This window comes from Cygnus atratus, chromosome 3 (genome assembly GCF_013377495.2).
Source record: "Cygnus atratus isolate AKBS03 ecotype Queensland, Australia chromosome 3, CAtr_DNAZoo_HiC_assembly, whole genome shotgun sequence".
NCBI lineage: Eukaryota > Metazoa > Chordata > Aves > Anseriformes > Anatidae > Cygnus > Cygnus atratus.
The window spans coordinates 9,994,991-10,022,063 of NC_066364.1; the positions used below are offsets into that span (position 1 = coordinate 9,994,991).

Below are 27,073 nucleotides of genomic sequence, written 5' to 3' on the forward strand. Positions count from 1 at the left end.
TGTTGTGAAGGAAGAATTATATTACCTGTCTATCCAACTGTTTCAAATTAAGTTTGCTCCTGCTTCTTATCCAAAGTCATCTTTCCATTGTCCCAACCTTGCAATTGATGGCATGGAGAAGCCCCAGTCAAACAGCAGAAGTTGTGATGACATTGTCCAGAAAGGTAACATGGTATAAAGTCTTATCCTGAAGGGGAAATAATAGGAGGAGGAGAGACAGCAGGAACTGTAAAGAAAATTGATTGTAGGGAAGGATAGGAAGACATAGCTTAAAAATAAAAATGAACTTGCTAGAATTAAGCAAAGAGGTCTGAAAGCAGCTTGCCTACCTGGATTTTAAACTTCTGGCAAGGATATTTTGAGGCAGAAAAAGTATTACAGATAACAGACTGGCATTGAGATACTTGTGTTCATGAATGTAGGGGATGAATAGACAGAAAAATTGGACGTGAGTGACCATGAGTTATCTGAAACGTCATGCTGTTTATTCAGGCTGGCAAAACAAGGATACCCCTATCTAGGACAGTGATGGTTATTCTACAAATCTTGTGTAACTCTTCAGTACTGGAACACTTTGGCACTCCAGCCTGTTGAAATTTGTAAACATTTCTTTGGTGACAGATGCCAGTAGCAGACTTACAGTGACAGTAAACCATTCTATCTACATAGGACAGGATTTATTGTCCACCAGTTTGACTGGCAAACTTCCTCCATTTGTTTCTGCAGAATTTCCACAAAAGCACAGACATTACATAATAGGTAAACACTGCAAGGCTTTTTTGGGAGGCAGGCTCCCAGGTCAAAGGTTAACGTCTGGATGACAGGGAAGATACAGATAAGCACAATAGCAAGAAAAACCTCCAACTGGCCCAAAGGGGGTCGTCCTTTGTGATCTTGAACCTGTGACTTCCCTTGAGGAATCTCCCTGTTTGTTTAACCTATTCACAGAGCGAGGGACTACAGAAATCTGGGGGTGAGGGAGGGAGGAGAAGGACTCCTTTGTGGAATTCGGGCAGGTTGGGAAGGAGGGAACTCAGAAACCTGAAATGAGGATTTCAGAAGTGTTTAGACTATCACACAAATGAAAGCTGGAGACAATAGATTTTCATTTTATTTTATGAGTCTTCTTACAAGAGATGTTGTAAGAGGACAGGGAATGAAGATTAAACATCAGAATTTAGATTCAAACCGTAACACATTCCAAGTGTGCAGACATTCAGATTTCATGTGTAGTGTTTATATTTCATCCACGTCACAGAGAAAAAAGTGCTAAGGCAGTGTTAGGCAATCTACTCTGATGCGTGAGTTAGGAAACTGTATATAGTCCACAGTCCAGTGAAGGATGGTTTGTTAGATTCCCAGGTATGGAAAGCTACACCACCTCTCTCTGTTGGCTGTACAGGTTGGCAAAATTACGTGCCTGGAATGACTTAGAGGAGCAAGTTTTCTCATAGGATAAAATCTTCAGAACTGGCAAAAAGAGCATCTGTGAAATGAATTTGTATCAAAAGCCAGTGAAATGTAGGCTTCTAGGTGCTGCAGACCACTATGGAAATGGAATATAAGCTTTACATTAACTAAGTTGTTATAAAATTTCACCTCCAGGGAACCAACTGGCAAATTTCATTCTACGTTTGAATTATTCCCACCTTGGGAGTTCTCATGTCCTGAGAACTGCTTCTATTCTAATTCTCTCTTCTTAAACAAGGAGATGTTAAATATGACACTAAGAGTAGTCTTCATCTGCCCACATGTAAACATCATGCTGTGAGTTGGCATCTAAAGCAGGTCAGGTGAATCGCACCCTACAGATGACTTCTCTTTACAGACTGCAAAGGGACCCTATCTCTGCTAGGCACCTAAACCTAGAGGAGATAAATCCCTCTCTGCATCTACTGGCTCTTCATTTTGCTGCTGACATCAAAAATCAATGGGATCTGAATTGTACCCTCACTGCTGGAAGGAAAGGCAGATAGCCCGTGCTTTGTGTTAAAATTTACAGCTGCTGGTTTCTAGCAATAGCCTTGTCATTTGCTTCCTACCTTATTTGAAAACTCATTTCACATCTTCAGCTCCACTTCCTGACAAGTAAAACAGGAAATTTTTAGAGAAATCTATTGTGAGGCTAAACTGCTGTAGAAAAACCCATCTCACTAAAATACTCAGGTAAGGACACTGTGTGGTGTTATTTTCATGACACACATGAACCGCTCCGAATATGCAACTGATATTTTTTGAAGCAAAAAATGACTGTTTAAAGTATTAGATAAGTATTTAATAAATGAATTCACATGAAATGATGAAATCAGAGCACTTTGCCCACCCAGCTTTTAATCAGTACTTTAGAAATCTATATAATAGCTTATTTTTATAGCTGAAGTTTTATAGCTACAATGTAATTTACTTTTCTTTCTTTGTTTTGCAAAAAATGATGTTCTTTTCTCACACTGAAATGAAAATTTAACTCCTAAAAGCAGTGGAAGATACGATGAGCACCTCTAAATCCATCATGGAAGGCAATACTCTTTTGATTGGAGTTGTATGGAACTGAGCTCTCTATTCAGGCATGTAAGGCCAAGGGGGCGTTGCACATTATATTCTGCTTTTTCATCTTAATTTAGGGATCTGTGTTTTTTTAATTACCAACAGTTTGTCCAATATTAGTCGAATTTATCTGATTAGTTTACATTAGTCTAACTAGGTCATTTCATTTCAAACACATTTTAAGAAGAACCTGATATTCAAGACAAGCAGTGAGCATCAGTGAGCATTGCTCAAGACAAGCCACAAGCTATTGCCCAGCATCCCATGGCTGATCACCAGCAGAACTGTACATAGATGTACATCCCAAGGCATAAGTTTAACCTTGTAAATAGATAGATATGTTAGTCATGAGCAACTTCCACAAACCACATCAGCTAGACAGGCTGATGTGCATGCAGTGCATTTTAAAGTAGAGTTAGAAACTGAAACCACAGAGGATTTGAGGTACCACCTTGAAAACTCACACCTGTGTTTTTCATAGCAGGCATGAGAGTAAAACCTTTCCCTCCAGCTGCCACTGGACAACTGTGCAGATGAGTAAATTTTCAGGTTGATTTTTTCAGGACACAATTTAAAGCCCTGGTAGTAAGAAGTGATTTCTTTTTTCTCCTGATGTATGTAAGTTTTAAATAACTTCTGGCTCTAATGAAGAAATCATTCCAAAGATTTTTTTTTATATTTTTATAACTAAATATGTATAGTATTCAGAGATGATGATAGCTAGACAAAATTTCAGGGCAGAAATTACCAGCATGATGAGTAAATCATAACTACATGAACTAAATAAACTTATATCTGGGCCTAAGAGTGTAGCATATCACAGGTAGGCAACAAAGATGAAGCTCAGCAGGTATCCTCTCATCTTTCTGTATGCATTCTTTGATACTCAATGGTGCATAAAGAGGTCAAAACGATAGAGCAGACAACCTTCCTCCTTCTCACTAGTTTCTAAGTGGTATCCACATCATTTCCTGAAATCAGGTAACTCTACAGCAGTCTCTTACAAGATGCTTTTTGCCTGTATTTGAATTTGCTTCTGCCCAGGGTCAGAAGGCTGCTGTAGGCAGCCCACCAGTCCAACCCAGCGTGCTAAATCTTCTGATCCTGCAGAGTTTCTCTGCAGGCTCCTGTGTGCTGTCACAGCTGAGCCCTATCCACTTCTGACATTTTAAGTGATGATCGTAATATGTATTTCTGCAAAGTGTTTAAGAGAGTGTTTCCTTACCTGTGGAAACACAGTAATATTTTATCACCTGCTTTGCAGGAAAAGGGGCCAAAGAATAACAGCCTTTAATATTTTCATGTTTCCTCTGCTACTGTTTATTTTCCTGTGCGATGCCTGACTAAAATGTTTGTTTAATGTTGTCGGACAACTCACCTTACCAAGGCAGCACTTAAGCTGACGGAAAAAGCTCACATCTGCTTTATTCTTTCTGCGAGTGAACTAAAGTTTTCCTTATTTAAAAGTAGGATGCTCATATTAAATTACTGGTGGAAGGCAATGACTTTTATGTATTTATAGTCCTATTTATTTTTTAAAGTCAATCTGCTTCATAATTTACCCCACTTCCAAAAGAAAGAAAGACATTTAACAAGGACTTTTATTACTTGTGAAAGCTTTTACTTTCCTGTGAAAACCTTGTGAAAATAATAGTAATAATGTGGAAATTTCTCATTGGTTTTATTTCTTTTAATTATTCTTTTTCTTCTTGGGGGAAAAACCCAACGTAAAAGACTCCCATCATAAATATTACTCATAAGGCGTGAATGTTTGGATAGCGGAGCTGCTGATCATTTCCATGAAATGTGAGGCACTGTTGGGATTTGCTTTGGGAAGGGGAGATTGTTTATTCACCCCTGGTGGGGTTTCATCCCTAGGGATATGATTTACTCCCACAGACTTGCAACGAGTGTAACAATACACTGCAAACGGCATGAAAAAGGAAAGGGTAACATCAAGAAAGCCGAAAGGATGTTGAAAATAACTACATGCCAGTTAAATGCTACCAGCTACAGTTCCTTTCTGCTAGCCACTGTCAGATACAGTCACCTGTATGTTGGTACTTTATTTCCCCTGGTCCCACTACAAAACCCCCTGGATTCAGGGGAAAGATCCCCTTCCACAGTAGACTCATGCCTTTTGTCTAAGAGGTGTCTGTCTAAATTTTTCAAGGAGTACAGCTCCTGGATCTGTCATAACTTGTGTTTGCTGCTTGGGAGTTTACCTTGATTCATCTAAGTCCTTTCTGAAGTTAACGTATATATTCTGCGATCTCTCCCTGTAGTCCCAACAGAGCACTGAAGCACATGCTAAAGCCATACCTATGGGTAGACTGCGGACATTTGTGTCTTGGAGTAGGCTTTCTGGAGCTTAACGTTTACAAAGCTGCTGAGTAATGCAATACCTGTCATTCCATGCAACTAAAGGCAACACCAGTCTGTGTAATTCCTGCAGTCAGATAATGCAGTATTTCGGTCTGTTTTGCCAATACTGCTTGTCAGGAAAATGTCAACCAGTGTTCATTGTCTGCCCATCCTAACTCTTTAACATGATTATATTGTCAAGGTTAAAACTCGATAGAGTCTTCACGGGTCTGTGGAGGAAATGCTGGTTATCTGGAGAAATCCCAGTGGTGCAAGAGATTACTTACTGGTTAGAGCAATAGCTGACTGTATTTACAATGAGTTTTAAAACAAGTGGTTTTATATTTAATGAAGGGTGATGCAAAGTTCACCTTTTGTACCAATCAAATCCAGTGCACCCGAGAGGGACTTCACGCCGTTCAGAGGACAGTGTGGTGCGGTTGTTGAACACCATCAGGCTTCCTCAAGGAAGGGGCAGCATCAGGTACGAATCCAGTAAAACATTTAAACTGACCTCCATAAAGCTGCTCACGTGCTCAAACACTTGTCTAGGAGAGCATATTAACTCCCGGTAGAGCCCAGGCAGAAAGCACAACATGGAGATGCTAACTTGCTGCATACACTGCCCATCCTGGGGGACTGAGGACCACCTTCACCAGACCCTTCTGTGCCCCTCTTAGACAAGAAGAGAACAGATAACTTTCCATGACCAAAAATCTGGGCTATAGCAGAAATCTCATCATCACGGCCAACTGCCAGGGCTTGTGAGAGCTCAAACTGGAGATTCCTCCAGCTAAGGGGTAGTTCTGTCGTTTGAAGATAATGGGAGTTGCTCCCAAGCAATCTTGGGCAGGATTTAGTCCATAGACACTTCAGTTTCCATCACACACCTCACTTCTTCTGCACGTGCTTCATCACACAAAGTAAAGGAGTGTTTTTCACACTCCTTAACAAAGCATCTATTGTTTGTAAAACACTTGCATATAATTGTTGAATAACTTTTTGTTTATTTTTGCCTTCAAACCCTGCTATGCTTTCTCAAGCACAGCTGACTGATTTTCATGTGTAGTTCTGATCTTCCTGCAACTTTAATACCAAGCAGATTAAAGAAGTCCGTCATAACAAATGCAGCTATTTCTGCCTAATTGTGTTGATCGTGATTATATATTAATTGGTATGATTTCATTCCAAATTCAATTGTAAACTGAACCAGAACCCAAAGTCAATGTTTACATCTTGTAAGCCGCTAAACATCAACATTTTATCTAATGTGTGTGTGCATGTGTGGAAGCACATGTTCCTGCTTTAGTCATCCTTGATACTAAGCAGTTCCTTCTGTTTGATGTTTTAAACAATGTTATACGATATTTCCAAGATTGCTGTTGGCAATAATTACCAGTAGAAAATATGTTTTCCCCATAGGAAATTACACTGCTGTTTGGTATTATTAGTTCGTACCACTGTGTTCTGAGTCTTTCTGAGGAATGACAGAGATTGCTTCCTTAAGAGCAAAGGATAAACTGGAAAGGAAACTAGTGTTACACTCCTCTGAAGACCCTTGCAATAAGATAGGCAACTTACCAGGAAAAAAACTCTGACCAGATAGTACTACTTTCCCTGAGGATAACGTGTTTTCAAAAGCTCAATCTACTTTTTGCAGGGCATTTCAGTGTAGCATGAGAATCCAACCCAGAACTGATTAATCATTTTGCAATTTAAGCACTTTCACTGTGGAGTTGAGAGGACTTTTGAAAGAGTCATATATTACATGTCAAGATGCAGATGAGCTCTGTTGCACTATGAAAATAGTAGTCTTTGGCAAGCATCTTCCCATTTAAATTAAATCATTTTCTTTTCTTCTATCCTCTGTCCTCCCCCTGAACGACAAGCAAATCTCTGCATCCAAATTTGCAACTCCATGTAGTACAGCCGTGGATTTAGAAATAGACTGTAAAACCTGTAGGACAGAAATGATATTTTTCCTAATAGTTTGAATAGCCTCTGACACACTGAAAGCCAAACCCCAGACTGTGACCTTTAGCACTCCCACCTAATTTGTGCACCTAATTCGTAGTTAGAAAAATGATCTGATCAGGCAGTCAGTTTTCAGTTAGGACTCTTCTCTTTTGCTACATTTAACAGCAAATTGTCAATTAACTTGTATATTGTCCAGTTTATCTTGAAAGAGACCAGGAGTGGGAATTAAAACTTGCCAATGTTTTACATATTTTGAAACATTTCTCAAGCATTTCATAATACCAGATTATTGTGAAATTATCCGTCTGCCAGGCAAATCTACTAAGGGAGGCCTCAGTGAAGCATTCTGTGAGAGGGAGACCAAGAATTTGTGGAGGTACTTCAGCAGTCCCTTGTGTGACATGAGAAAGAATCATTTCAGGTTTTTCTATGTTTAGCGCTGCCAGTACCTGACAAAATGTGTCCCCAGTCTTTACTGCAGTCCTTAGCCAACACAAATAAAAATTTAAAGTAATAGCAATAAGCAATTAAATGGCAAATGGTGAAACAGCAAATGCATTCTGTGAAAAATAAATGACAGTAAATGATAGTTTTCCAAGGCAGAGCATCAGAAATGTCCTGGGAAACTGCAGTCAATGTGGGAAAGAAGGATGTATGGAAGCAAACTACAGATAGTGAAAAACTGTTACAACTAATGACAGTGGAATGAGGTTGCTTGGTTTTGACAGGCATTAAGACATGATAATTAAAACCACTGTGCTTCTTCAAAAGAATATTTGTATGCATGGGTGTACAGGGGGTAGATCACTGTCAGTCAGATCAATATCATAGGGGCTTTGGTTTCCGCAAGCATGAAGAAATGATTAACAAGGAAACATTTAGTAAAGAAGGCTTGAGGAAGAGCTTATGGGGAAAGATAAATATATATATGTAAAATATATATATTGTATATATATAATTATGAGCAGAAGTGCCCTCTTGAAAGATATGAAATTAAGAGAGTAAAAGAAAGTTGTAAGAGATCAAAGTAATACTGCAAAGAAGATAGCAGCTGAGCAAGGTAATGTACAGGTGGTGTAAATTCCAAAATATGCAAAATGAAGTAGTGTAGCAAGCCTTTGCAAATCAGTTAATTGGTGTAACAGACATCGGTGGGATAACTGGCAGAACTAGAATATCAATACAAAGGGATGTAACTTGCTTAGGAAAGAAAGGATGGAGAAAGGAGGAGGACAGACTGAGTTGTTCTGACATCCAAATGCTAAGGACAGGGAGACCTCTTGAATATTTTGTCCGACAAACCAGGGCAGACAGATCCATGAGTCTCTTTCTGACAAACTTCTGAGCAATCTGAAGTACACTATTTCATATGCTTGATATCTGTACAGGAAGGAATACGGCAACACAGACACTGTCAAGCTAGCTCTCATAAGGTGTTGTTTTCTTTTTTCTTTCTTTTTTTTTAATATATAAAAAGTGGTGAAAGCAACTGGCAGAGAATATGTAACAGCTGGATACAGAGAGTTTGAAGGTGAAAAGCAGATCAGCTGAATGTATTGAGGGTAACATTTCTGCTAGGACAGAAATACATATCTACAGCAGAAAGCTGAGATTCATCTCAACTAATCCCCTTAAAATCCTGTCATTGTCAGTGGAGAGATACAGGTAATGTTCATGTAATATGTCTAGGTGACTACTTGAGGGTGAGATAAATTACCTTCTTTACAGTGTGAAGGGAGATAAATTAAGCCTTCAAAATCCACATTTATTTACATGAATCCCATGACAGATACTGAAAAATGATGACCTTCAAGGAAAAAGTAAATGAATTAGAATTGTTTAGACTAAACAAGAAACAAAGAACATGGTAAGTTTTCAAGTAAAGAATAATAATTTAATGTCCATGGTAGATAACATAGTGTGTAACAGTAGAGTCAGATTAGACTTTAGATAATGATAAGAAAGGAATTCTTGACTGGATTTCGTGGCAAGATAATGAAACTTCCATCCTCTGTGCTTTCTAAGAACAGGATGAGCAAATATCTGCTGAAAATTATACAATATCATTGATATTCCCTTAGACCATTGGAGAAAATTTCCAGCCCCTATGATTTCATTCACTTTAAAGATGTAAGAGTATCATTCAGAATTTCAGAACTTCAATGAGAGACAACATGGTAAGAACCAAGCAAAACTGGTGAACTAGAGATGCAACACAGAATGTTTGAGAAGACTAAAATGTAGGCAAAAAATGTCAGGTAATAGTTGAAAACAGATCTGAGAGTTCAGAAAGTGAATGCAGATTCATTCTGAATTGCTGATTGAATGTAGGGTACAGAAATGTTATGCCAGGAGCTGCCAAAGGTGGTTATGGTTACTGCTAGCAATGAGCTAAATGAGTGCAGTACTCGTAGTAGCATTGGAGTATGGTTATCCATACTATTTAACGAATTTTCTGGTGTGGTTTTGGCCTGCTCCAACTAGGATTCTCATAGTATTCAAGCCTTAGGGCCAGAGAAGAAAGAGTTCCTGATTCCATCTTGTATAATGGTGCAGATACAGCCCAGAATTATACCTCCAAAAGCAGCAGAAGTTTGATTGTTGGAAAGCAGTTGTGAGAAAACGGACTGCAAAATTGGCTGAAAATTGCCAAAGCAGAAGCTGAGAAATTGGTAAGACAAAGGAGAAGACAGAGCATTTAATGTTTTGAGGGGTAAGATGAGTAGGAAAGGCATTTTACAAAGGTATTGATCAGTAAAAAGAGGAAAGGCTATCAACAGCAAGCCAGTGTGGAAACATGTCTTTATGGAGTGCAAAGAACAGTACAGCAGAAAAGAATCAAGGGAATCCAGAAATAGGAGGCAGGTGAGGGAGGTCAGGAGGAATGCTGTAAACTTGCCATGCTGCAGGGTCTCAGAATACCGGACTGAAGTACTGAGAACAGCCACAGTGATGAGGATCAGTGAACTCTGTGGACTGCATTGGGCTGAGATTGTTTCTGCTATGGAGAAAGAGGAAGATACAGATACAGAAGGACAATGAGTGAAAGCATCGAGAAATATCCAGCTGATCAACCTGAATATTCAGTGGTAAAGAGGCATCTGGCAGTCCGGTGGGGCATGCTGTTCCAGCAAAGCTGCGAGGTCTCCTGAATTCTTACATAGATTTGCAAACTCTTTCAGTTACGGCTAAAGAAAATTTCTTAATTTCTTGGTGAAAGTAAGACACCTTAGTGTACGGTAGCCTGAGTAAGACAACATAGGAAGTCCTTCTCCACTCTATTTGTGTGCTTAGGGGGTTGGCTGGACAAAAAATATTAAAGGGCAACCTATTTGCATTTGTGAAGACTGATGAAGGTAAGGCTGTAGTCTACTTTTCTTCTGAATTTGTCCACTCTGGAAAATCACATAGCATGTTCTTCCAAAGTTAATGCTGTTGAAATTGCACTGTCTAGACCTTGAAGTAAAAATTTGGCTCCGTGTTTTTCCTTGTACCCATTCCAGAGCATAGCTCCTACTAAGTTACAAAATAGAGCAATATTTTGATGTGTGGGACTTAATAAATTTACACCTACAGCCATAATCTTGTTGATAGAGTCAACATAATCTAAAGCCAACAGCAGTAGGGAAATGAAGTGAGTTTGGGTAACCCTTTGTAGTCTAATGTTTACTTTATCCTGGTGAACAAGCTATTAAAGAATGTGTTTGCATCCACTATAGTGTTCGGTTTGGGGCTATCTTCATAACCACTCATTTTTGCCGAAAGGGAACTATTCTGATTATTTCCATAAATGCTTAGACAATGAAGTTGAAAGGGTTTGGTTGGGTTGTTGTTTTTTTTTTTTGGTGGTGGTGGTGGTGGTGGTGGTAGTGGTGGGTTTTGTTTGTTTGTTTTTGTTTGTTTTTTTTTTTTGTACTATCCCTGTTGTTTCATTAGTATGGCATCACTTTCTGTCTATTCTTTCTGTCACTGTAAATTCATCTCTTTAGCTCAGCAAGGAATACAATATTGTTTTTTATGTAATTAAGATACTGTCTACAGCTCAAAACCACACAGTCATGGCACCACAACAGACTTTATTTTTAAATAGTTAGGGGCATGTATAGCTCTGAAAGTTTTTCAGAGTTAAGTCTGAAATACTGAACCCGAAATTTTATGGATATATACAACCATGTCTAAGTCATCTTTTTAAAGTTTCTTTTGACACAGACAACTGTGTCTGTATCGAAACATAGTTGTCTTTATAGAGTATCTTGAATTTCCACAGATAGCATATTATGACCCCTTTGTTTCCAGTGTGATTTTACAATTAATCTAGCCTAATCTAATCTTCTTCTTGCAAATAAGGAAGCAAATGATCTTTGGATATTCAGCAAACAAGCAAGAAGTTTAAAGACTTGAGGAAAAAACACATACTTCAGTGCAAGTACAGGAAATCTCTGTCTTGCTTCAAGATTCAAGTACAAAAAGAAAGTTTATCTGTCCCAGGTTAGAATCATGTTTCTTCCCGGAAATTAGCACAGCTTTCCAGGTTCCAGCAAAAATCTGTTGATATCCAAATAGTCAACTAAAAATGTATTGGTTCAGGATTTAGTTCTAAAATCTTTAGAAAGTAATAATAATGATGCTAGACATGTGTTTCTTCAAAATCAGGGGATCTTTTATTTCATATTTTATTTGTTTGACTGCATTGTGGATACATCAGTCTGCTCGAGCTCAATAGATACAGGAATTCATCTAACAACTGGCTAATTGAATTGGTGGTTAAATAACCCTAAGCACTGAAAAGCTTGATTGATTTCAGTCATTATTGTTTGTGAAAACTAATAATTTAGTTGAAGGATATTAAGTCCTTGCTGTGACACTTTGGGTTAAAGAGCTACCAATAATATAAAACACTCTTTTCTTTTCTGGATCCTTGATCCGAGCCCAATCAGGGTTCCTCTATCACAAAACCACCACAAATAAATCAAACACATTTTGGCACAGTTTGTCGTCTCTGCAGAGCAAATTTATGAGACTAAACTGACACTGATCCTTAATCACCTTTAATCCATGGAGAGGGAATGATCCTACTAGGGCAGGAGAAAGGTCATTGGCAGGATCATGGGGAGAAAGTAAGTTGGCAGTTAATTTCATAAACCTGACCTGGGAGTAAATGAAAGGCTTCCATTTTCAGGTTAATCTATGAAGCAGTGTATATAAGAGGTCTGCATATAAAGAAGTTAGGAAATTTTAAGAAGGTTTTTATGTGTTAAACGCATGGTAAACATGGTGTTTATCTGGTAAAACTTTGATTTCACTTTTAGGCTGTCAGACCTTTTTGTTCATGATAGTTATATAATTAACAATATAATTTTTCATTATTAAATGTAAATTACTTGGTTATGAATTACAGGAGGTAGCAGCAGCTTAAAATGAAACTAACTGTGTAAGAAAGGACCGAGGGTTCTACGACTGTCTCCAGGCACGTTGGCCAGTTTCTGTAGGTTTGCAACCACATTTTTTTTTTGACAAGTACTTTTACTTTCCTAGTTGCTATGTGAAAAACCCACACGAATGAATATTTACAGAGGCCCAGACCCTGCAAAGACTGGTGTAATGTGCTCCACTTTCCGTGCTTTGGATTATCCCAGTGAGCCAGGCCTTGCCATAATGTATCAGTCCTGGATAAGTACAGGTTTAAAGGAACGGGATTAGACTAAGAAAATTCAGAAAAAAAAATGCTAAAATTGGCCTTAGACTGTGAAACTGGATAAACAAATTGAATAAGTGAAAATACTCTGGCTGGAAAAACTAAAGAACTTCTATAGCTTCATCTTTCAGAAGTGCTAGGCTGATTCAACACCAAGTCTTTAGGAGCTCATTTCCTAAATAAAGAACTTAGAGGTGCAGGGCTTTTGCCATGCATGCAGAGGGTGAGAAAAGAGTGAACTTTGCTCCTTTCTTCCAAAGTCTCTTTAGGAGAGGAGTGCAGGTCTTGTATCCTCAGTGGATGGAGATTGTCATCTCTCTCCTGACCTTTCATCCCACATTTAGTCTTACCTTTCACATGTAATGATTTTTCAGAATACTAATTTCAGTCTTATGTTCTCTTTACTAAACCCCGGATAATTTCTCTCTTCATCAAGTAGTGAGATATAGTGGTGAATGCCAAACACAAAATCTACATTTCCCACGTTTTCAGCATGGACACCAAGGTGACAACTCCAGTACAACTTCCACGTGCTCCATTATGGAAATGTCCCATGCGAGCATTTTGAGCCAGGGTCCTACAGGCTCCTGGATGTGCTGTATTTTGTGAAGTCACTAATTCTGCAAATTTCAGTTAAACTCCTTCATCATTCAGGATGTTCAGCGCATGGGCTTGGGGTTGCTGTTGTGGTTGCATTTTATGTTGTACTTGAAATCATGACAAAACCAACAAACATTTTCCTGGGTTGTAGGACTTTCGATAATGATTCTGAGAATCATAAGAGATTTTCAGTAAAGACAAGCATTAGCACTTGCTGGAAGTTTTTCCAGAGCCTGTAACACCAGGTTACAAGCATTGACAAGATGATCTCATAAGGAGACTTTCCTCTGCATAGCCTGAGGAAGGATTTCAGAAGCCATTCATTTTGCGTGTCTCAGCTTCTGATTGTGCCTAGTTCACAGATGGATTTTCAGAGCTGCTAAAATGCTCAAACAGTCCCAGGGAGCCCTTTAAGATGGCTCTATAATTATGCACGAAAAGTGAGAGAATTCTTCTGAGTTACTTCCTTTGAAAAAGCAGCTAAGTATTCATGAAATGTCAGAATTGCCTTTTTTTTTTTTTTTTTTTTTTTGTAATAGGAAAGAGCTAAATATTCAAAAAATGCCAAGGTTAGCAGCGTATAGTGTTAGGAAATAGCAGAGAGATTTCTCCCTGAACTTGTGACTTAGCTTTTGAGAAAAATAGCTTTTCTGAAGTAGCCCATTTTGACATTCCACAGCAGCAAGAGAGAAGAAAGTTACTGTTCCTGCTCTGGAATGGTATCTCTTTCAATATGGTTTTAGTCATTAAGCATTTGTCAATGTAATGTGGATTAAAGGGAAGAAATAAACTTGGGATATCTTGACTTTAATAAGGATTTTTACACTGTCTCCTGTTGTATCTTATAAACAACATTCAGGAATTATGACATACTTGAAACAACTACTAGACAGCTGTGTGGAAAAGAGGATTCAGGAGGATTTTTGAAACTGGAAAGATGTAGCTAGAAAAGTTTTGTAACAGTCTTACCTTCATTCCTTTACCTGTCAATAGTTTTGTTAGGGATCTCACTGGTGGAATACCATGTATGTTTACTGAGTTTACAGACAATATGATGCTAGAAGACACCGCACATTTGCTGGAGAAGGATGGGATCAGCATTCAAAATGACCTTCAGATAAAAAAAAGAGAAATAGTTGGGGAGCAGGTAGAACTGAATGCTGTCCTTCTTTAAAGAGCCAGGCTGTTCTGGACATAAGTTTGGATGCTGAATCACTGGTTAAGCAGCAGTTTTTCAGGAAAAGATCCTGGGAATGTCATAGGACACAAGCTGATGGGGTTTAACCTGCTGTGCTGTCAAGAGGCAGATGTGACTGTGATATATATGAAGAGGTACATCGGCTGAAGGAACTATAGCTCTGTTGTTGAACAGAGGTAGACTCTCCAGCATAAACTGAAGTACCGTGACAGTAAAATTCAAGGGGTATGAGCCATTGAACGTATCCAGAGAACACCAAGCAAGAATGGTAGAGGACCTAGAGAACAATACCTGAAAGGAAAGATTGTTAAAAGTATAAATTACTAGCCCTTCACAGCTATTTGCTCGAAGATTACTTGCATTAACTGTATCTAGTATTAGAGGAGCTCAGGGCAAGATGCTTAGATGGGAATGCGTATATGGCAAGTAAGTGTGCTTATCAGTTTCCCGTGGCAGTAAGGTTCATAGTTAATGGTGTATGACATTAAAGAAGTACTTCCTTGTATTGTTTTGCATTTTAATGGATTGTGCTGTAAGGCGGAAAAACAGCATATCATGAGTATTGTGAATGCATTGATAACAACACGTCTTTAATTGTACTTCTCTGGCTGCACCACCATTCTTAATTTTGCAGTATCCCATAGCGGCTGGGACTGTCAGTATACACGCTGCTTCAGATGTGGTCATGTTGTGTGATTTATATAGTGGTACTGCAGAATTCTTTATTGTCATCTTCCTATTATTTATGAAACATAATGTATGATTTGATTGTATTTTTGAGTAAAATACACAGTGAACAGCAGTCATCTTAGCAGTCTCTGAATTTCTGATTCCCTTCCTTGCATTAATTTAGAAGCTTTTAAGGTAAAAGAATATTTTGAGTCTTTCCACATGTATATTACTTACCATATCTTGAATTTGTACTTCATATACTAGTGAGTTGATTTCTTCTCTCTCTTCTTTAGGTCGCTTCCACATTTCTCACTGCCTGGCCCTCACAAACCGACTAGCATTGTATCCTGTGCAAATGCTGTTAGTACACTACTTGTCCCGTCACCAGACCATTAAAATAAAAAAAGTAATACATGACATGAATATGAAGCTGTACTAGAAGCTTAGGCCAGGACTCATCCCACCTCAGTTTAGACACTTAATTCAAGTTGGGCTGGTTGAGGTCTAAAGTCCTTGTCAGTGAAAAGTCATCTTGAAAAGTAATTTAACCCACCCCGTAAATGATCAAATCAGCAGCTGTGTTCAACGAGTATTCACAGGTTTTAGTACTAATCACTATTTAAACATATTTGTGATGAATCTAGACCCTATTCCTCTCTGTGATGTAAACCATTTAATCTAATCTAATCCTAATATTTTTTCTTTTCTTCAAGACTATTTCTTAATGCATTACAACCTTTCATTTTATAGCTGTTTAGCTTCAACTACAGTTTATGGTGTGAAATTGCAACAGAGAGCATTTAGAAGACCACTAGTTTTTGTCATCTGGTTGTGTTTACTGAAATATTCAAGAAATTATGGGTCAGTAAAATGCTATTTTCCTTTGTAAAATCAGTAGTGATTAGACACTGTTTTCTGCTCCCAAAGCCTCTGGACAGGGTGATTCTTACATAGCAGGATTGCTACCAGCTCTGCAATTCCTCATGTAAGGTTCTTTAAAATTCTGATATGTACCTTCTTGCCCTGACTTTTCTAGTATATTCTGTATATACTAGAATATAGAGTAGAATATATACTGAATATAGAGTACAAACTTCCTGAATGTTTTGGACAAGAAAGGTCGAGGCAAAAAAAAGGAAAATCAGTTAGCTTCCAAACACTGTAAGTATCTTATTTAGCTACTCCTTTAGCCTGTGATTATCTGTTAGACTCACCAATTCTTGTAGGCCTTTTGTTTCTGATATACCTAAAGAATATTTTATTGTTTATTTTTAATTCTTGTAATGTTTGTTCTTGGAAACCTACTTTTGCTCTTTGCAATTTCCTCTTACTTAACGCCTGCTGAAGTTTAAGTTCCTGTTTATTGGCTTCCCTTGGATCATGTTTCCAAAATTTGAAGGATTTCTGTTTGGTTGAAACAGACTCTTGAACCTTGCCATTCATCCGGTTTAGCTTAATCCTGCCTTCCTGGTTCCCTTTCTTACACAGTACACAAGTCTTCAGAGAGTGTTCCTTTGCAAGTAGTGTCATTATTTCCTTTGCTGTCCTACAGTTTTACTTTTAGGATCTTTATGACTAATTAAGTTTACTAAGGCTGTGAATTCCACTTCATTTCTTATTTTTTATTAAAAAAAAAAAAGCATGAGCAACTCAGAAATATGAACAGAACCCACAAAGAACAAGAGGTAGGATGGAGAAACTAAGATGGGAGATGGGGAGCACAGTATTCACTGTTCACTTTGCCCACAGTCCCATGTATGCTGTATGACTGAACTGGAAGTGCAGAGCTGCATACGGGATCCAAGTATAAGCTGGTATGTGTCAGGTTCTGCACTGATGGCCACCAGTGTTTTCATCCCAGCCTACCATCTACTGTTTGAACAGTGTCTGGAGCTGAATTGAGAAAAGGAAGACAAATGTCAGTTCTTGAATTCGAAACAGTGCTGTAGATGGACAGACTTTTGCCAGCTGTCCCATAGGATTAGATGACAAAGTTGCTAGCTACAAAACTGCAGAGAGGTCCCTTTGCTTGGTAGAATAGGATGGGGCAAGCAAATTTTTGCAGGATTTGTTGGATTGTTTACATGCTGCAACATCTTGCCCTTTTGTCTTACACTAGCTGTATTCAACGTTTAATTGAAAAAGACAGAGCTCTGCAGGCATAGAACAGCATTGCATCTTCTTCGGCTGGCTCAGAACTAGATACTACTTTCTAAGATTTTGTTTTTCATTTGAGAGCACTGGCTTTGTCTTTTAACATTTGATCTTTGGGGCCATCACTCATCTCTCCAGTGGCGTTCTGTTTCCGTAGAGCATTGCTGGAATTTAGCCAACTGCATGTTTTGGTCACCACCAAAGACCTATGTAATTGCCATTTCCTCCCCTATCACACATTTTGAGAATGTATTACTCCTGTCTCATAGCAATTTCAGGCCCAATACTGTCATTAACTATTTACACGCAAAACTTCATCGGTTCATATTTTAAAAGATTGTCAGTCTTTCCATTTTCTCCTTTTTTCAGAAGAGAAATTAGTAGTTTAGAATAGTAGTTTTAGATAGTAGAATTAGCAGTTTCAGTCGATCTAGAACCTGGACACTGAAATGCCTTAAGGTAATGTAGCCATTTGTGGTCTTCTCTTGGTACTGCAAACTGTGTCCAGTCCTGTTTGGGTAATATTATGCAGGACTACAAGTTTTGACGATGCTGTATTTGCCATTGCCTTTATTATTTGTCAGGTTGAATATTTGAATCACTTGCGTATTGAAATGTCAATAATTTAATAATCTAATATTTAATAATGTCTCTTAAATGTAATGCTTTGAATTTAAAAGCTCACTCTTGCAAACACTTCATGGATGATTTATCATGCTTACTTTTTTTTTTTACCTTTTCAGTGGCATTGTCAAGATGATGACTGCTCTAGTCACCTTACCTTTTTGCATGGTTGGGAACAAATAGCTTTTTGTGAAAGATATGCTGTGTAATTACATTATTGCATGTTTCTTTCTCTACAGCCAACATCTTGTATATGGCAAGCCAAGAAATGATGAAGGTTGTGGAGAGAGACAGTACAACCATAAAGCAAAATTTAAAAAAGGTAACTACTTAATTCTGAGTTTTCATGGGAAGTCCATGTGAATGGGGAAATTTTGCATCCTTTTATATTATTGCAAAACCAGAATTTCAGAAGGATTCATTCTGATTGTATGTTAGTGCCATTCCACTGATTTGGAGAAGCCGTTAAAAGGGTCAGTGATCATTAAAGTGTCACTGATCCACACCTTTGTAGATATAGTATTCACCACTACCAGATACAGCATTCCAGTAGCTCCTGTCTCACAGCATTCCTGTGTCCTCCTTATGTCCTTGCTTGTATGGTATCCTTCGTGGAGGTGAAACAGTGTATGTTCTGGCTAAGCCTGAGTTGATTCCCAGTGAGGCCAGTAGTTACGTAGACTGTGATGAGACAGGCAGATGGCCAGCCAAGACATGAGTCCAGGCTGATTGACCAAATCCTCACACTTTGCTGCTGGACAGATCAAGCAGAACGTGTACCAGCGGTGTTGCGTGATGTACAGGTCTGCTCAAGAGGTCTAGACCACTGTGTCCAAGAGCAGAATCTGATCCATGACATTTTCAACTTGACATCTGTTAATACCAAGGGATTCTGCAAGCTTGTTTATTCTATGGCATCAAAACTTACGAGACATTGGTCAGCAAAATGTACACAGTTCAGCCATCTGATTGTCATGTAAGATAAAGATGTGGAAAGCACATTCACTGGAGACTGAAGCTACTGCTGAACTAACAAAGTAAACAGTTCAGGGGACCTTTCTCCTGCACTGAGCTTTCTCATGTGTAGAGATTTATTGTTGAAACGGGTCCTGGTACAGTTTGGGTCTACACCGATGAACAAACATTCTCCTAATCAATTCCCAGGCATGGTTCTGGGGTTGGCAGAGGCCAGGAACTGTTCCTAATTGGAAGTTTTGTTGTGGTCACCCTGTTTTGGAGGCTGAGAGAATGTAATAGTCAGACCATTCCAGGTGGCTGATGAGCCAGAAAACTGCCACATTTAATAAACTACTATTGGTGTAGTCACTGTGTGAGTAGATAATCAGCATAACATGTATTATTCTACTGTGTTCACTTCCTTCACTTTTTTTTTTTTGTATCATCCTTGTCCTTTTATTGGAAGAATCATTCCAAAACTTTGCACTGGCAGAGATTTTCCTTGGAGAATGGGATTTTCTAGGACAGAGGTCCTATATCTCTGTAAGATTACTTTGCGCTTTGTGAATAGATATGGTACAAAGTTCACTTAATAAATCAGTCTTTCTTTTTTTGGATGAAAATTGATTTATTTTTGACATATCCCACTGCCTTTTCTGCACTTCAAAAGGTATGTTCAGATGGTTCAGTTCTAATTATTTTTTTTAATGAGCTAAAATAGCACGCATGAACAAGGAACATGACACTGCACTGGGCATGCATATTTCTTTACATTTTTATTGCAGAGCATTCAGCGTTCTTCTGCACTTAGGGAGGAATCTCAGTGAAGAAACTGAAGGGCTGATCGTGCAGACTGCAAATACTCTCATTGTCTTAAATACAACTTTCCGTGGGTTGGTCCAAAGCCTAATGAACTCAAGGGAAACCGTTAATTTTATTGACTGAGTCGCCTCTCGGAATGTCAGGGAGCGACGGGCTCTGCCTGCCACGTAAGGGAAAGGTTCCATGAGCCGAGGGTGACTCCCTAAGCAGGGTGCTCTCCCACAGCACCCAAGTGGGACAGGCAGAGCAAAGTGCTGGTAACAGGGTCCACCAACAATCCCAGAGTAAAGCAAAGCAATGAGGAAGAGAATCCAGTCAGGAGCAAAAGGTGGCAGGGCCAGAAACAGGACTGGGGACAAGGCTACAACATGGGTCCAAAGTTTATCCAGGAGTGATCATAGAATCATTAAGGTTGGAAAAGACCTTCAAGATCATCTGGTCCAACCATCCCCCTTCTACCAATGTCACTCACTAAACCGTGGCCAAAAACATGACAGGAAGCAAGCCACAGGGTGGGGTCTATCCAGGCAAAAAGCTGTGTACGGCATAGGCCTGATGTCGGTGCAGGAGGCAGGGCCAGAGGCTAGCTCTTGGCAGAACTAGTAGCTCATACAAAGGCTAAAGGCCGAGGAATGGAGATGGAGATGGTTAGAGATGGAGACCCTGGACCCACGGGCAGGGAGTGTGGGTGAGGGTCCCAGGTGAGGCTGGTAAGGGCCTGCTAGTGCCCTCAGGGCCCTGAAAGTGAGGGCAGGAATCTGTAGGTTGCCTTGGAATTAGTCAGGGTACAAAAGTAAAGAGTTTCCAGGGTCAGGAGTTGGAGTGCTTTTGGAAATTTTAATCACAAACACATGCTTAAGCGTAAAAGCTTGGTTGGATGAGGATGATAGAGCTGACAATTAGCTGTAGCTCCAGTGACTTCAGAAGGTCCACTCAGATGCTCCAGATTACGAATATGCTTATTTCTTGTGCTGAATGAAGGCCCATAGCCAACAGTAAGAGTTTGCAGGTGTCTTAGTCTGCTTCATCTGTGCGGTTGTTGACTCTCTCAGTCTAAGCACAGCCTTGGCACACAGGAGCTTTTTTAGACCTGTGTTAACTTTCTTTTATTGATTCTTCTATGTCCTCATACTTTTAAAGTGGGAAACATACTCAAGAAAACAAAAAGCTGAAGCGAGCTTATAAGCAGCTTGCAAACCGAAGAAAAAGCAAGTCTAAAAGTGAAGCTAAATGATTCTCTTTTTTCATTCTCCTAGTAATTTCTGGGAATGTAAGAATTAAGGAAAATTTTTATAGCTGGCATTATGTTAAATTTGAAGTGTATTGACAATAAAAAATGGGCTTAACTTATAAAGGTTGGAAGTTTATAAAAACAGGAACTATAGTCCAAGTTGCTATAGAACTGGCAAGCTGTCACTTCAAAAAATTTATACTGTTTAGTGGTCACTGTGATCATATGCTAAAAGCCAATCTTAACACCTGACTTTGCCAGCTGCTGTGGAATAGAAAAGTTATTTCTGGATCATATTTGCATTCTGTGATCTGAAGAAGAAAGAAGAAGAGACAGTAAATTATTCCAATCTTTCCATGTCCAGCTTTAACTATAATTATTACTAGTAAGGGACCAGGAGAAATTTTATCTTAGGCCCCAGATTCTAACAATGCTTATTGCTCAGATTTATGTTAAAAGAACAGGAGCTGGAATATTTTGGGGATAGTTATTTGAGGTATTTTACTTATAATCTTCTAAAGACAGAAGTTATGCGCATGAAATAGCAATGGAATTGTATGAAGAGAATGGAACCTATCTTCTGACAAAATAATATGTGACAGAGCATTTAAAATATGGGCTGTAAAGTTATATCTGGATCAAGCAGTATATGAATGTAGGCTTCTTATTGCAATAACACGAAGACTTGTGATAAATCACAAAATCCAAACAAATAAGGTAGGGGATACTGATGTAAGATTTGCTCAGCTATGATGGTTAGTTATCATTAGCTGATCGTGTCTAAGCCAGCTGAGCTACATACTTTCACTGTAATAACACCAACTCCCTTTCCTAACAGAAACTGGAGGCAAAGATACTACTGTACTAGAGGAAGTTTATTGTAATTCTTGCACAAAAGGAAGTGGGTGTAATTCAGTATTCATAAAAAATATGTCAGCACTGAGCATCACAGAGGTTTTACATATAGAATAAAAATTTAAAAGAGAAATGGAAAATGACTATGTTAGGCATTCAACCAGCATGCTTGTCATGGACAATCATATCTCCACATAAGAGCTCCCTACAATACTTAAGTCTGCATCATGCCACATTCATTGTTTTATTTTAAGTCTTAGCTTTTTAGACTCTTTTCTTGGATTTTGTAATCCTGTTGTAATCAAGAAGAGATTGCATTAAAGGGTAAAACTAGGGGGGTTGCAGCGGAAATTTTGTAAACTAAAATCATCCCTTTGGTTTTTATACTTATTGTGATATATTTTATTCATTACTCTCTGTGTAATACACAGTAGCTCAAATTTTAAGTGTAGGATCTGCTCCAAAGCCCATCTAAATCAATGGAAAAGCTCTGACAGACTTCACCAAGTCATGAATCAGTTTGGCAGTGATCTTTCTGTAGCAGTTCATAATTTCTTAAGACAATAAACCATCTCTTCCAGTAACAGAAAATCACGATTCTTTTGAGTAGCATATTAAACCTAAAAAAGGTTTATCTGCTTCTTCAGTTTATTTTCACCAGTGATTTGGTGCAGTAGATACATTGATTGTGTAAGGAAAAAAGACAGGAAACATCTGAAGTAACATTACAAAGATGAAAAAAATCTGCTGCCTGAGAAGAATGTTTTTTAATCAAGCTGGAAAATAGATATTGGAAGTTTAAGGACACATGAATCTATTTTCACTCACATTGAGGAAGTTTGTGTTGTGGGTGGCTAATAACACGCTTATAGCCTGTAGATGTTTAGGTGGTGAAGAAATTCTCTTTTGAAAAAATTAAAGGAATGAAGTATGTGTTTACCATTTTCTGCTTCTTTCAATGGTGAATTTAGAATTTAAAGTAATACAAGTTTATATCTCACCAGTAATACTACAGAAAAGGTGTTATCCAAAAGCATCAACTGAACTGGTACTGAGACATGGATATTTAGATTAAATATAGTAAAAAATGAAATATTTCCTTTCCACAGAAATGTGAAGTGCTACATTTTTCTTTTAAAAAACTACCTTTATATATATTTTTTTTAAAAAAAAAGCAACCAAGAACTATTTTGACCCCTGAAGCAGCTGTTTTGATGTTGCCCAGTGTTTTTGTTTGGTTCTCTGTAGACACATACAGGGGGTTAGTAATTATTCCCGCTGCGAGAAGCATGATCTGAAGATAAGTGGTTAAAAGAATACTACAAATATTTTGCCTGCCCACAGCTTGACTGAGTTGCTTGCCTACATTTGTGAAAAACCTTCCAAACGCTCTTTTTCAATAGGTGCAAAGTGCTCTTCTGAGCCAAGAACACCTCTTTTTTGGCTGGTCTCACATCCTTTTTGGCCTGCACTCCCTGGAGGTGCAGAGTTGAAGTTAGGGAAGTTACACAAGTGCTTGGGGATTTTGGTGCCTGTGTCATTTAACTACAAAAACAACCTTCTCTTTGAAGCACCCAGAATGCCTAATCAGGGATCAGCACTTTCCCTCCTCAATGGAAAAGGATCCCAGTGAGCGTTCAAAAAGTTCGGTGGGCTACAGTCTACTTTTCTGTGATATTTCAAGTTTCCTATAGCTGAGCTCCTGTTAGCATCTTTCATGCCATGTGGCATTCCAATAAGGAGGCGGTGACGTGGACTTCCAGGACTGAGGGTGGTATAAGGTGTGTGCTTCATAAAACAGGCAAAGACAGCAATATTTCCCTAGTCTTTTGAAGAATACTTAAGAAATTACCCTTTAACCATGACAAACCCTTAAATGTGAGGATGTGAGGGAGATGCTTACCTTCCCTTGCTCTGCTGCAGAACTCATTGCACAGAAGAGAAAAAAAATGTCATTTACAGCCCATCACTGATTCTGTTGTTTCAACAGAGATCTAACTGCATCACCTGAGGTAAGTTCCCCTGAACGTAGGCAGCATCGGGATGCTTTTCAGAGGGAAATAATATTTGCAGTAAATAAGGTTGGAGGAATCTGGCCCAGTAATATTATCGCTTAAAGAGTGGTTTCAGGTCTGTTTTTATTTTCATAGTTATACAGACTTGACTTGTGAAATATTCATGTTGCTGACACATCTAAATATATACCCTTGAAAGGTTTCTAAGTCTTTAAAAGTAACATAATATAAATAAGTTAATCACCCTGGTTTGTTGGTAAAGCCTATGCATCCTTTTTAAAAGCACATTTTACTTTGCACTGAGTTTGAGAGAGTAGAAGTGGCTTGCCTGATCTCTTAGATCTACATGCCAGGAACATTGCTAACAGAAGTTATGTAGGTGGCCAAACTGCAGCAAAGGTAGAGAGAAGCCCTTTCCCCTTCCTTGGTTTATTGAATTTCCAGTTATCACTGACAAAGGCATGAAAGCAGGGAGCCTCTGCTCTGTCCGTTTGGTAGAACACCGTATGTGACACTGGGGAAAGGAGTAACACATCATGGATCACGTGCAGAGTAGCCACTCCACCTGCCTGTGTGGCTTTGCATCTTAATTTCACTGAAAGCAAAATATTTTTCCACTCCTTTTCCAGAGAGGGAAGCTGTTTTTGTTTATTGTTTATGTTGGTTTAGCAAAACTGGTCACATTCTTTACGTTAAATAAAATCACTACAAATACTTCAACTACCCATTACACCTTTGCTACAACCCCTACAGGTTAGTGTGTAAAAATAGCATTATGTACCCCAGATTGCCAACTGCCTCTTCTTGGAATGGTCCATCACAGAATTAAAGAATCATAAAGGTTGGAAAAGACCTCCAAGATCATCTGACCATCTGAACCCCTACCACCAACATCACCCACTAAACCATGTCCCTAAGCACCAGGTCCAACCTTTCCTTGAACACCCCCAGGGACGGTGACTCCACCACCTCCCTGGGCAACCCGTCCCAATGCCTGACTGGTCTTTCTGAGAAGAAATGTCCCCTAATTTTTAACCTGAACCTCCCCTGGCACAACTTGAGGCCATTCCCTCTAGTTAGCACTTAGAAAGTAGAAAGCTGAGGAATCCCAGTTCTGGTAAAACAAGCCGAGAAGCAAGTTCCACAGACCTTGCTATCAAACTGGCTGATCTCAACCATGGCAGGATCACGAGGGGAAAGAGGTGGTGTCTCGGAGAACCAGATCCCAAAGCTTTTAGGGCTTTCTAAGGCAATGCCAGCTCTTTGAATCCTTCCCAGAAACTGATTAGTAAAGCCAAAGCACAAATAAAGCAAGTCAAAAAAAAAAATCATGTCCCAAATCAGTATGTTCCCATGTCGTTTATACTATTCTTTTGGCAGGATAAGGTGAAGGCACTTTCACAAATCCAGAGAAGCTAAGCCATTTTTTATAAACCATGATTGAAGCTAAAATTAATTCTGGGCTAATGCCTTTTAAACTAGTTTTCATCCAAGAGCAAATGAAACTATTCACTGGTTATCGTGGAGAGACATCACCCAGAGAGAAGTTGCTGTCTCATTCAGTGAATGTATGTGGGAGTAACGCTGATAAAAGTTAATGTATCTGACACAAGGATTTCAGCAAGGACACCAGTCCAGTCCTGCTTGCCAGTGCACATGTGTCGTCAGTTTATATCCACAGAGACCAGTCCTTCGCTCTTTGCCATCAGCTGGAGTGGTGCCTGCCCAAGTAATAAGATCCTAAAGTTGTTATAATGTGTACCGAATTCCAGAGAGATAGAGGAAACTCAATTAATATTTTTTAACTTTTTGGATTTGTTTTTCAGTGTTGACCTATGATGCCACAGAAGAGGCATAAAAGAAATCTCTCTGTAATTTATACTTCTGTGAACTGTCATACTTACTAAAACAAGTGCCAATGGAGTCAACTGCAGGAAATCTTTATTATTTTCTTAGAAACTCTTTAAAATGTAAACATCCTGTTGATACGAATCTCAGATTCTTCTGATGTTTACTTAGCAGCTGCCGTCATTGTGCAGTGTCTGAATACACATACCATATTACATGGTACACAAGTTGACAGAGCCACATTCTGACTTGTGTTTTATTTTACAGAAGCTAAGACTGAAAACAGTTCTTAGCAATTTAATTGTAAAGCAGCTTAGGAGAACATTGATATTTTAAATCTATTGAAACTTGGTAGTGGTGTAACTATTTTAAACACACTGTTGTAATGGCAATGATAACCCTCATCCCCTTTACTCTGCCCCCATAGTCAGATCCTGAAAGAGTAAATGTTCTAGGCACTCATAGCAAACAGGGTGTTGCATCAAGGATCATATAAAGACTTTGTTGTGTTTACTGGTAACTGCTGAATCTGGAATACCTGGAAGTCTCAACATTCAGTATTGTGAAAGAATAAAAAATAATCTCACCGCAATAGCAGAAAAGTTAAAAAGTGCAAATATTGAAAACTTCAAACACAGAAGAAAAATAGAAAGAACCTTCTCTTTATTATTTTGTAAATCTGATTATTTTTAAGCTAGTCTCATTATTTTGGGGGCCTGACTCACCATTTTTGAATGCTTAGGTTGGCAGCAGTTTTTCATTGCTGGTACAGTGGTTGTGCTGACTCAGGACATCTTTACAGCCATGCACAGTCCACAGGAAAATATGTACTTTACAGATCCATGCAAATCATATACTGCACGCCAGTGTTTCCTACTGTTAATGAAGATTCCATGTGCCTCTGGTTACACATGGTTCGTTAATTATGTCTGCCCATGTGCTGCAGTAGCAAAACTACTGGTGTAAAAATGAAGATGAGATTCTGGATGCTTTTGTTTAAATACGTTTAAAATAAATATCCCTTAATATGTTAGGAAAATAAGTAACATCCTAACATCTGTTTTGTGGCTGTATATGGTATAGGCAAAGAACAGGGACATTTTATCATTCAGAGGGAGACCCTCAGTGCCACAAATGACATTTAAGCACTGTTGACTTTCATAGCCTCTTTACTGCATTCTGTATCACTGAAAATTTCCACCTTAATTACAATCCTGCTTTTAGATTTTATAGAATAATCCATTAGTAGGGAACCATTTGGAAAACAATTCTGTATTCTGTTGGCAATTTCTAACTAAAAAACATGTATGTTTAAGTTTTAGATTTGCAGGCATGCTCACACAGACAGAATGCACACACCAACATTTGCACACAAAATAAGCAGACAAAATAACTACAGCATCAAGTAAAGCTCCCCGGCACTACCTGTTGTAAGAGTGTTCTTAGCTGCTTATAACATGCCCTAACTTTCATTCCATTTATGACACGAGTGGCTATCCTGCCTTGACTTCATTTTT

At 38.7% G+C, this 27,073-nt stretch overlaps 1 protein-coding gene across 1 annotated transcript in view; it reads left to right on the forward strand.

Annotated features, from left to right (window-relative positions):
• The window catches only part of LDAH (lipid droplet associated hydrolase), a 118,794-nt gene that overhangs the window by 84,385 nt on the left and 7,336 nt on the right, over window positions 1-27,073 (forward strand). The window contains exon 6 of the mRNA XM_035560103.1: window positions 18,068-18,150. Coding sequence (XP_035415996.1) covers window positions 18,068-18,150 — 83 coding nt within the window. The remainder of the gene's footprint in view (window positions 1-18,067; window positions 18,151-27,073) is intronic.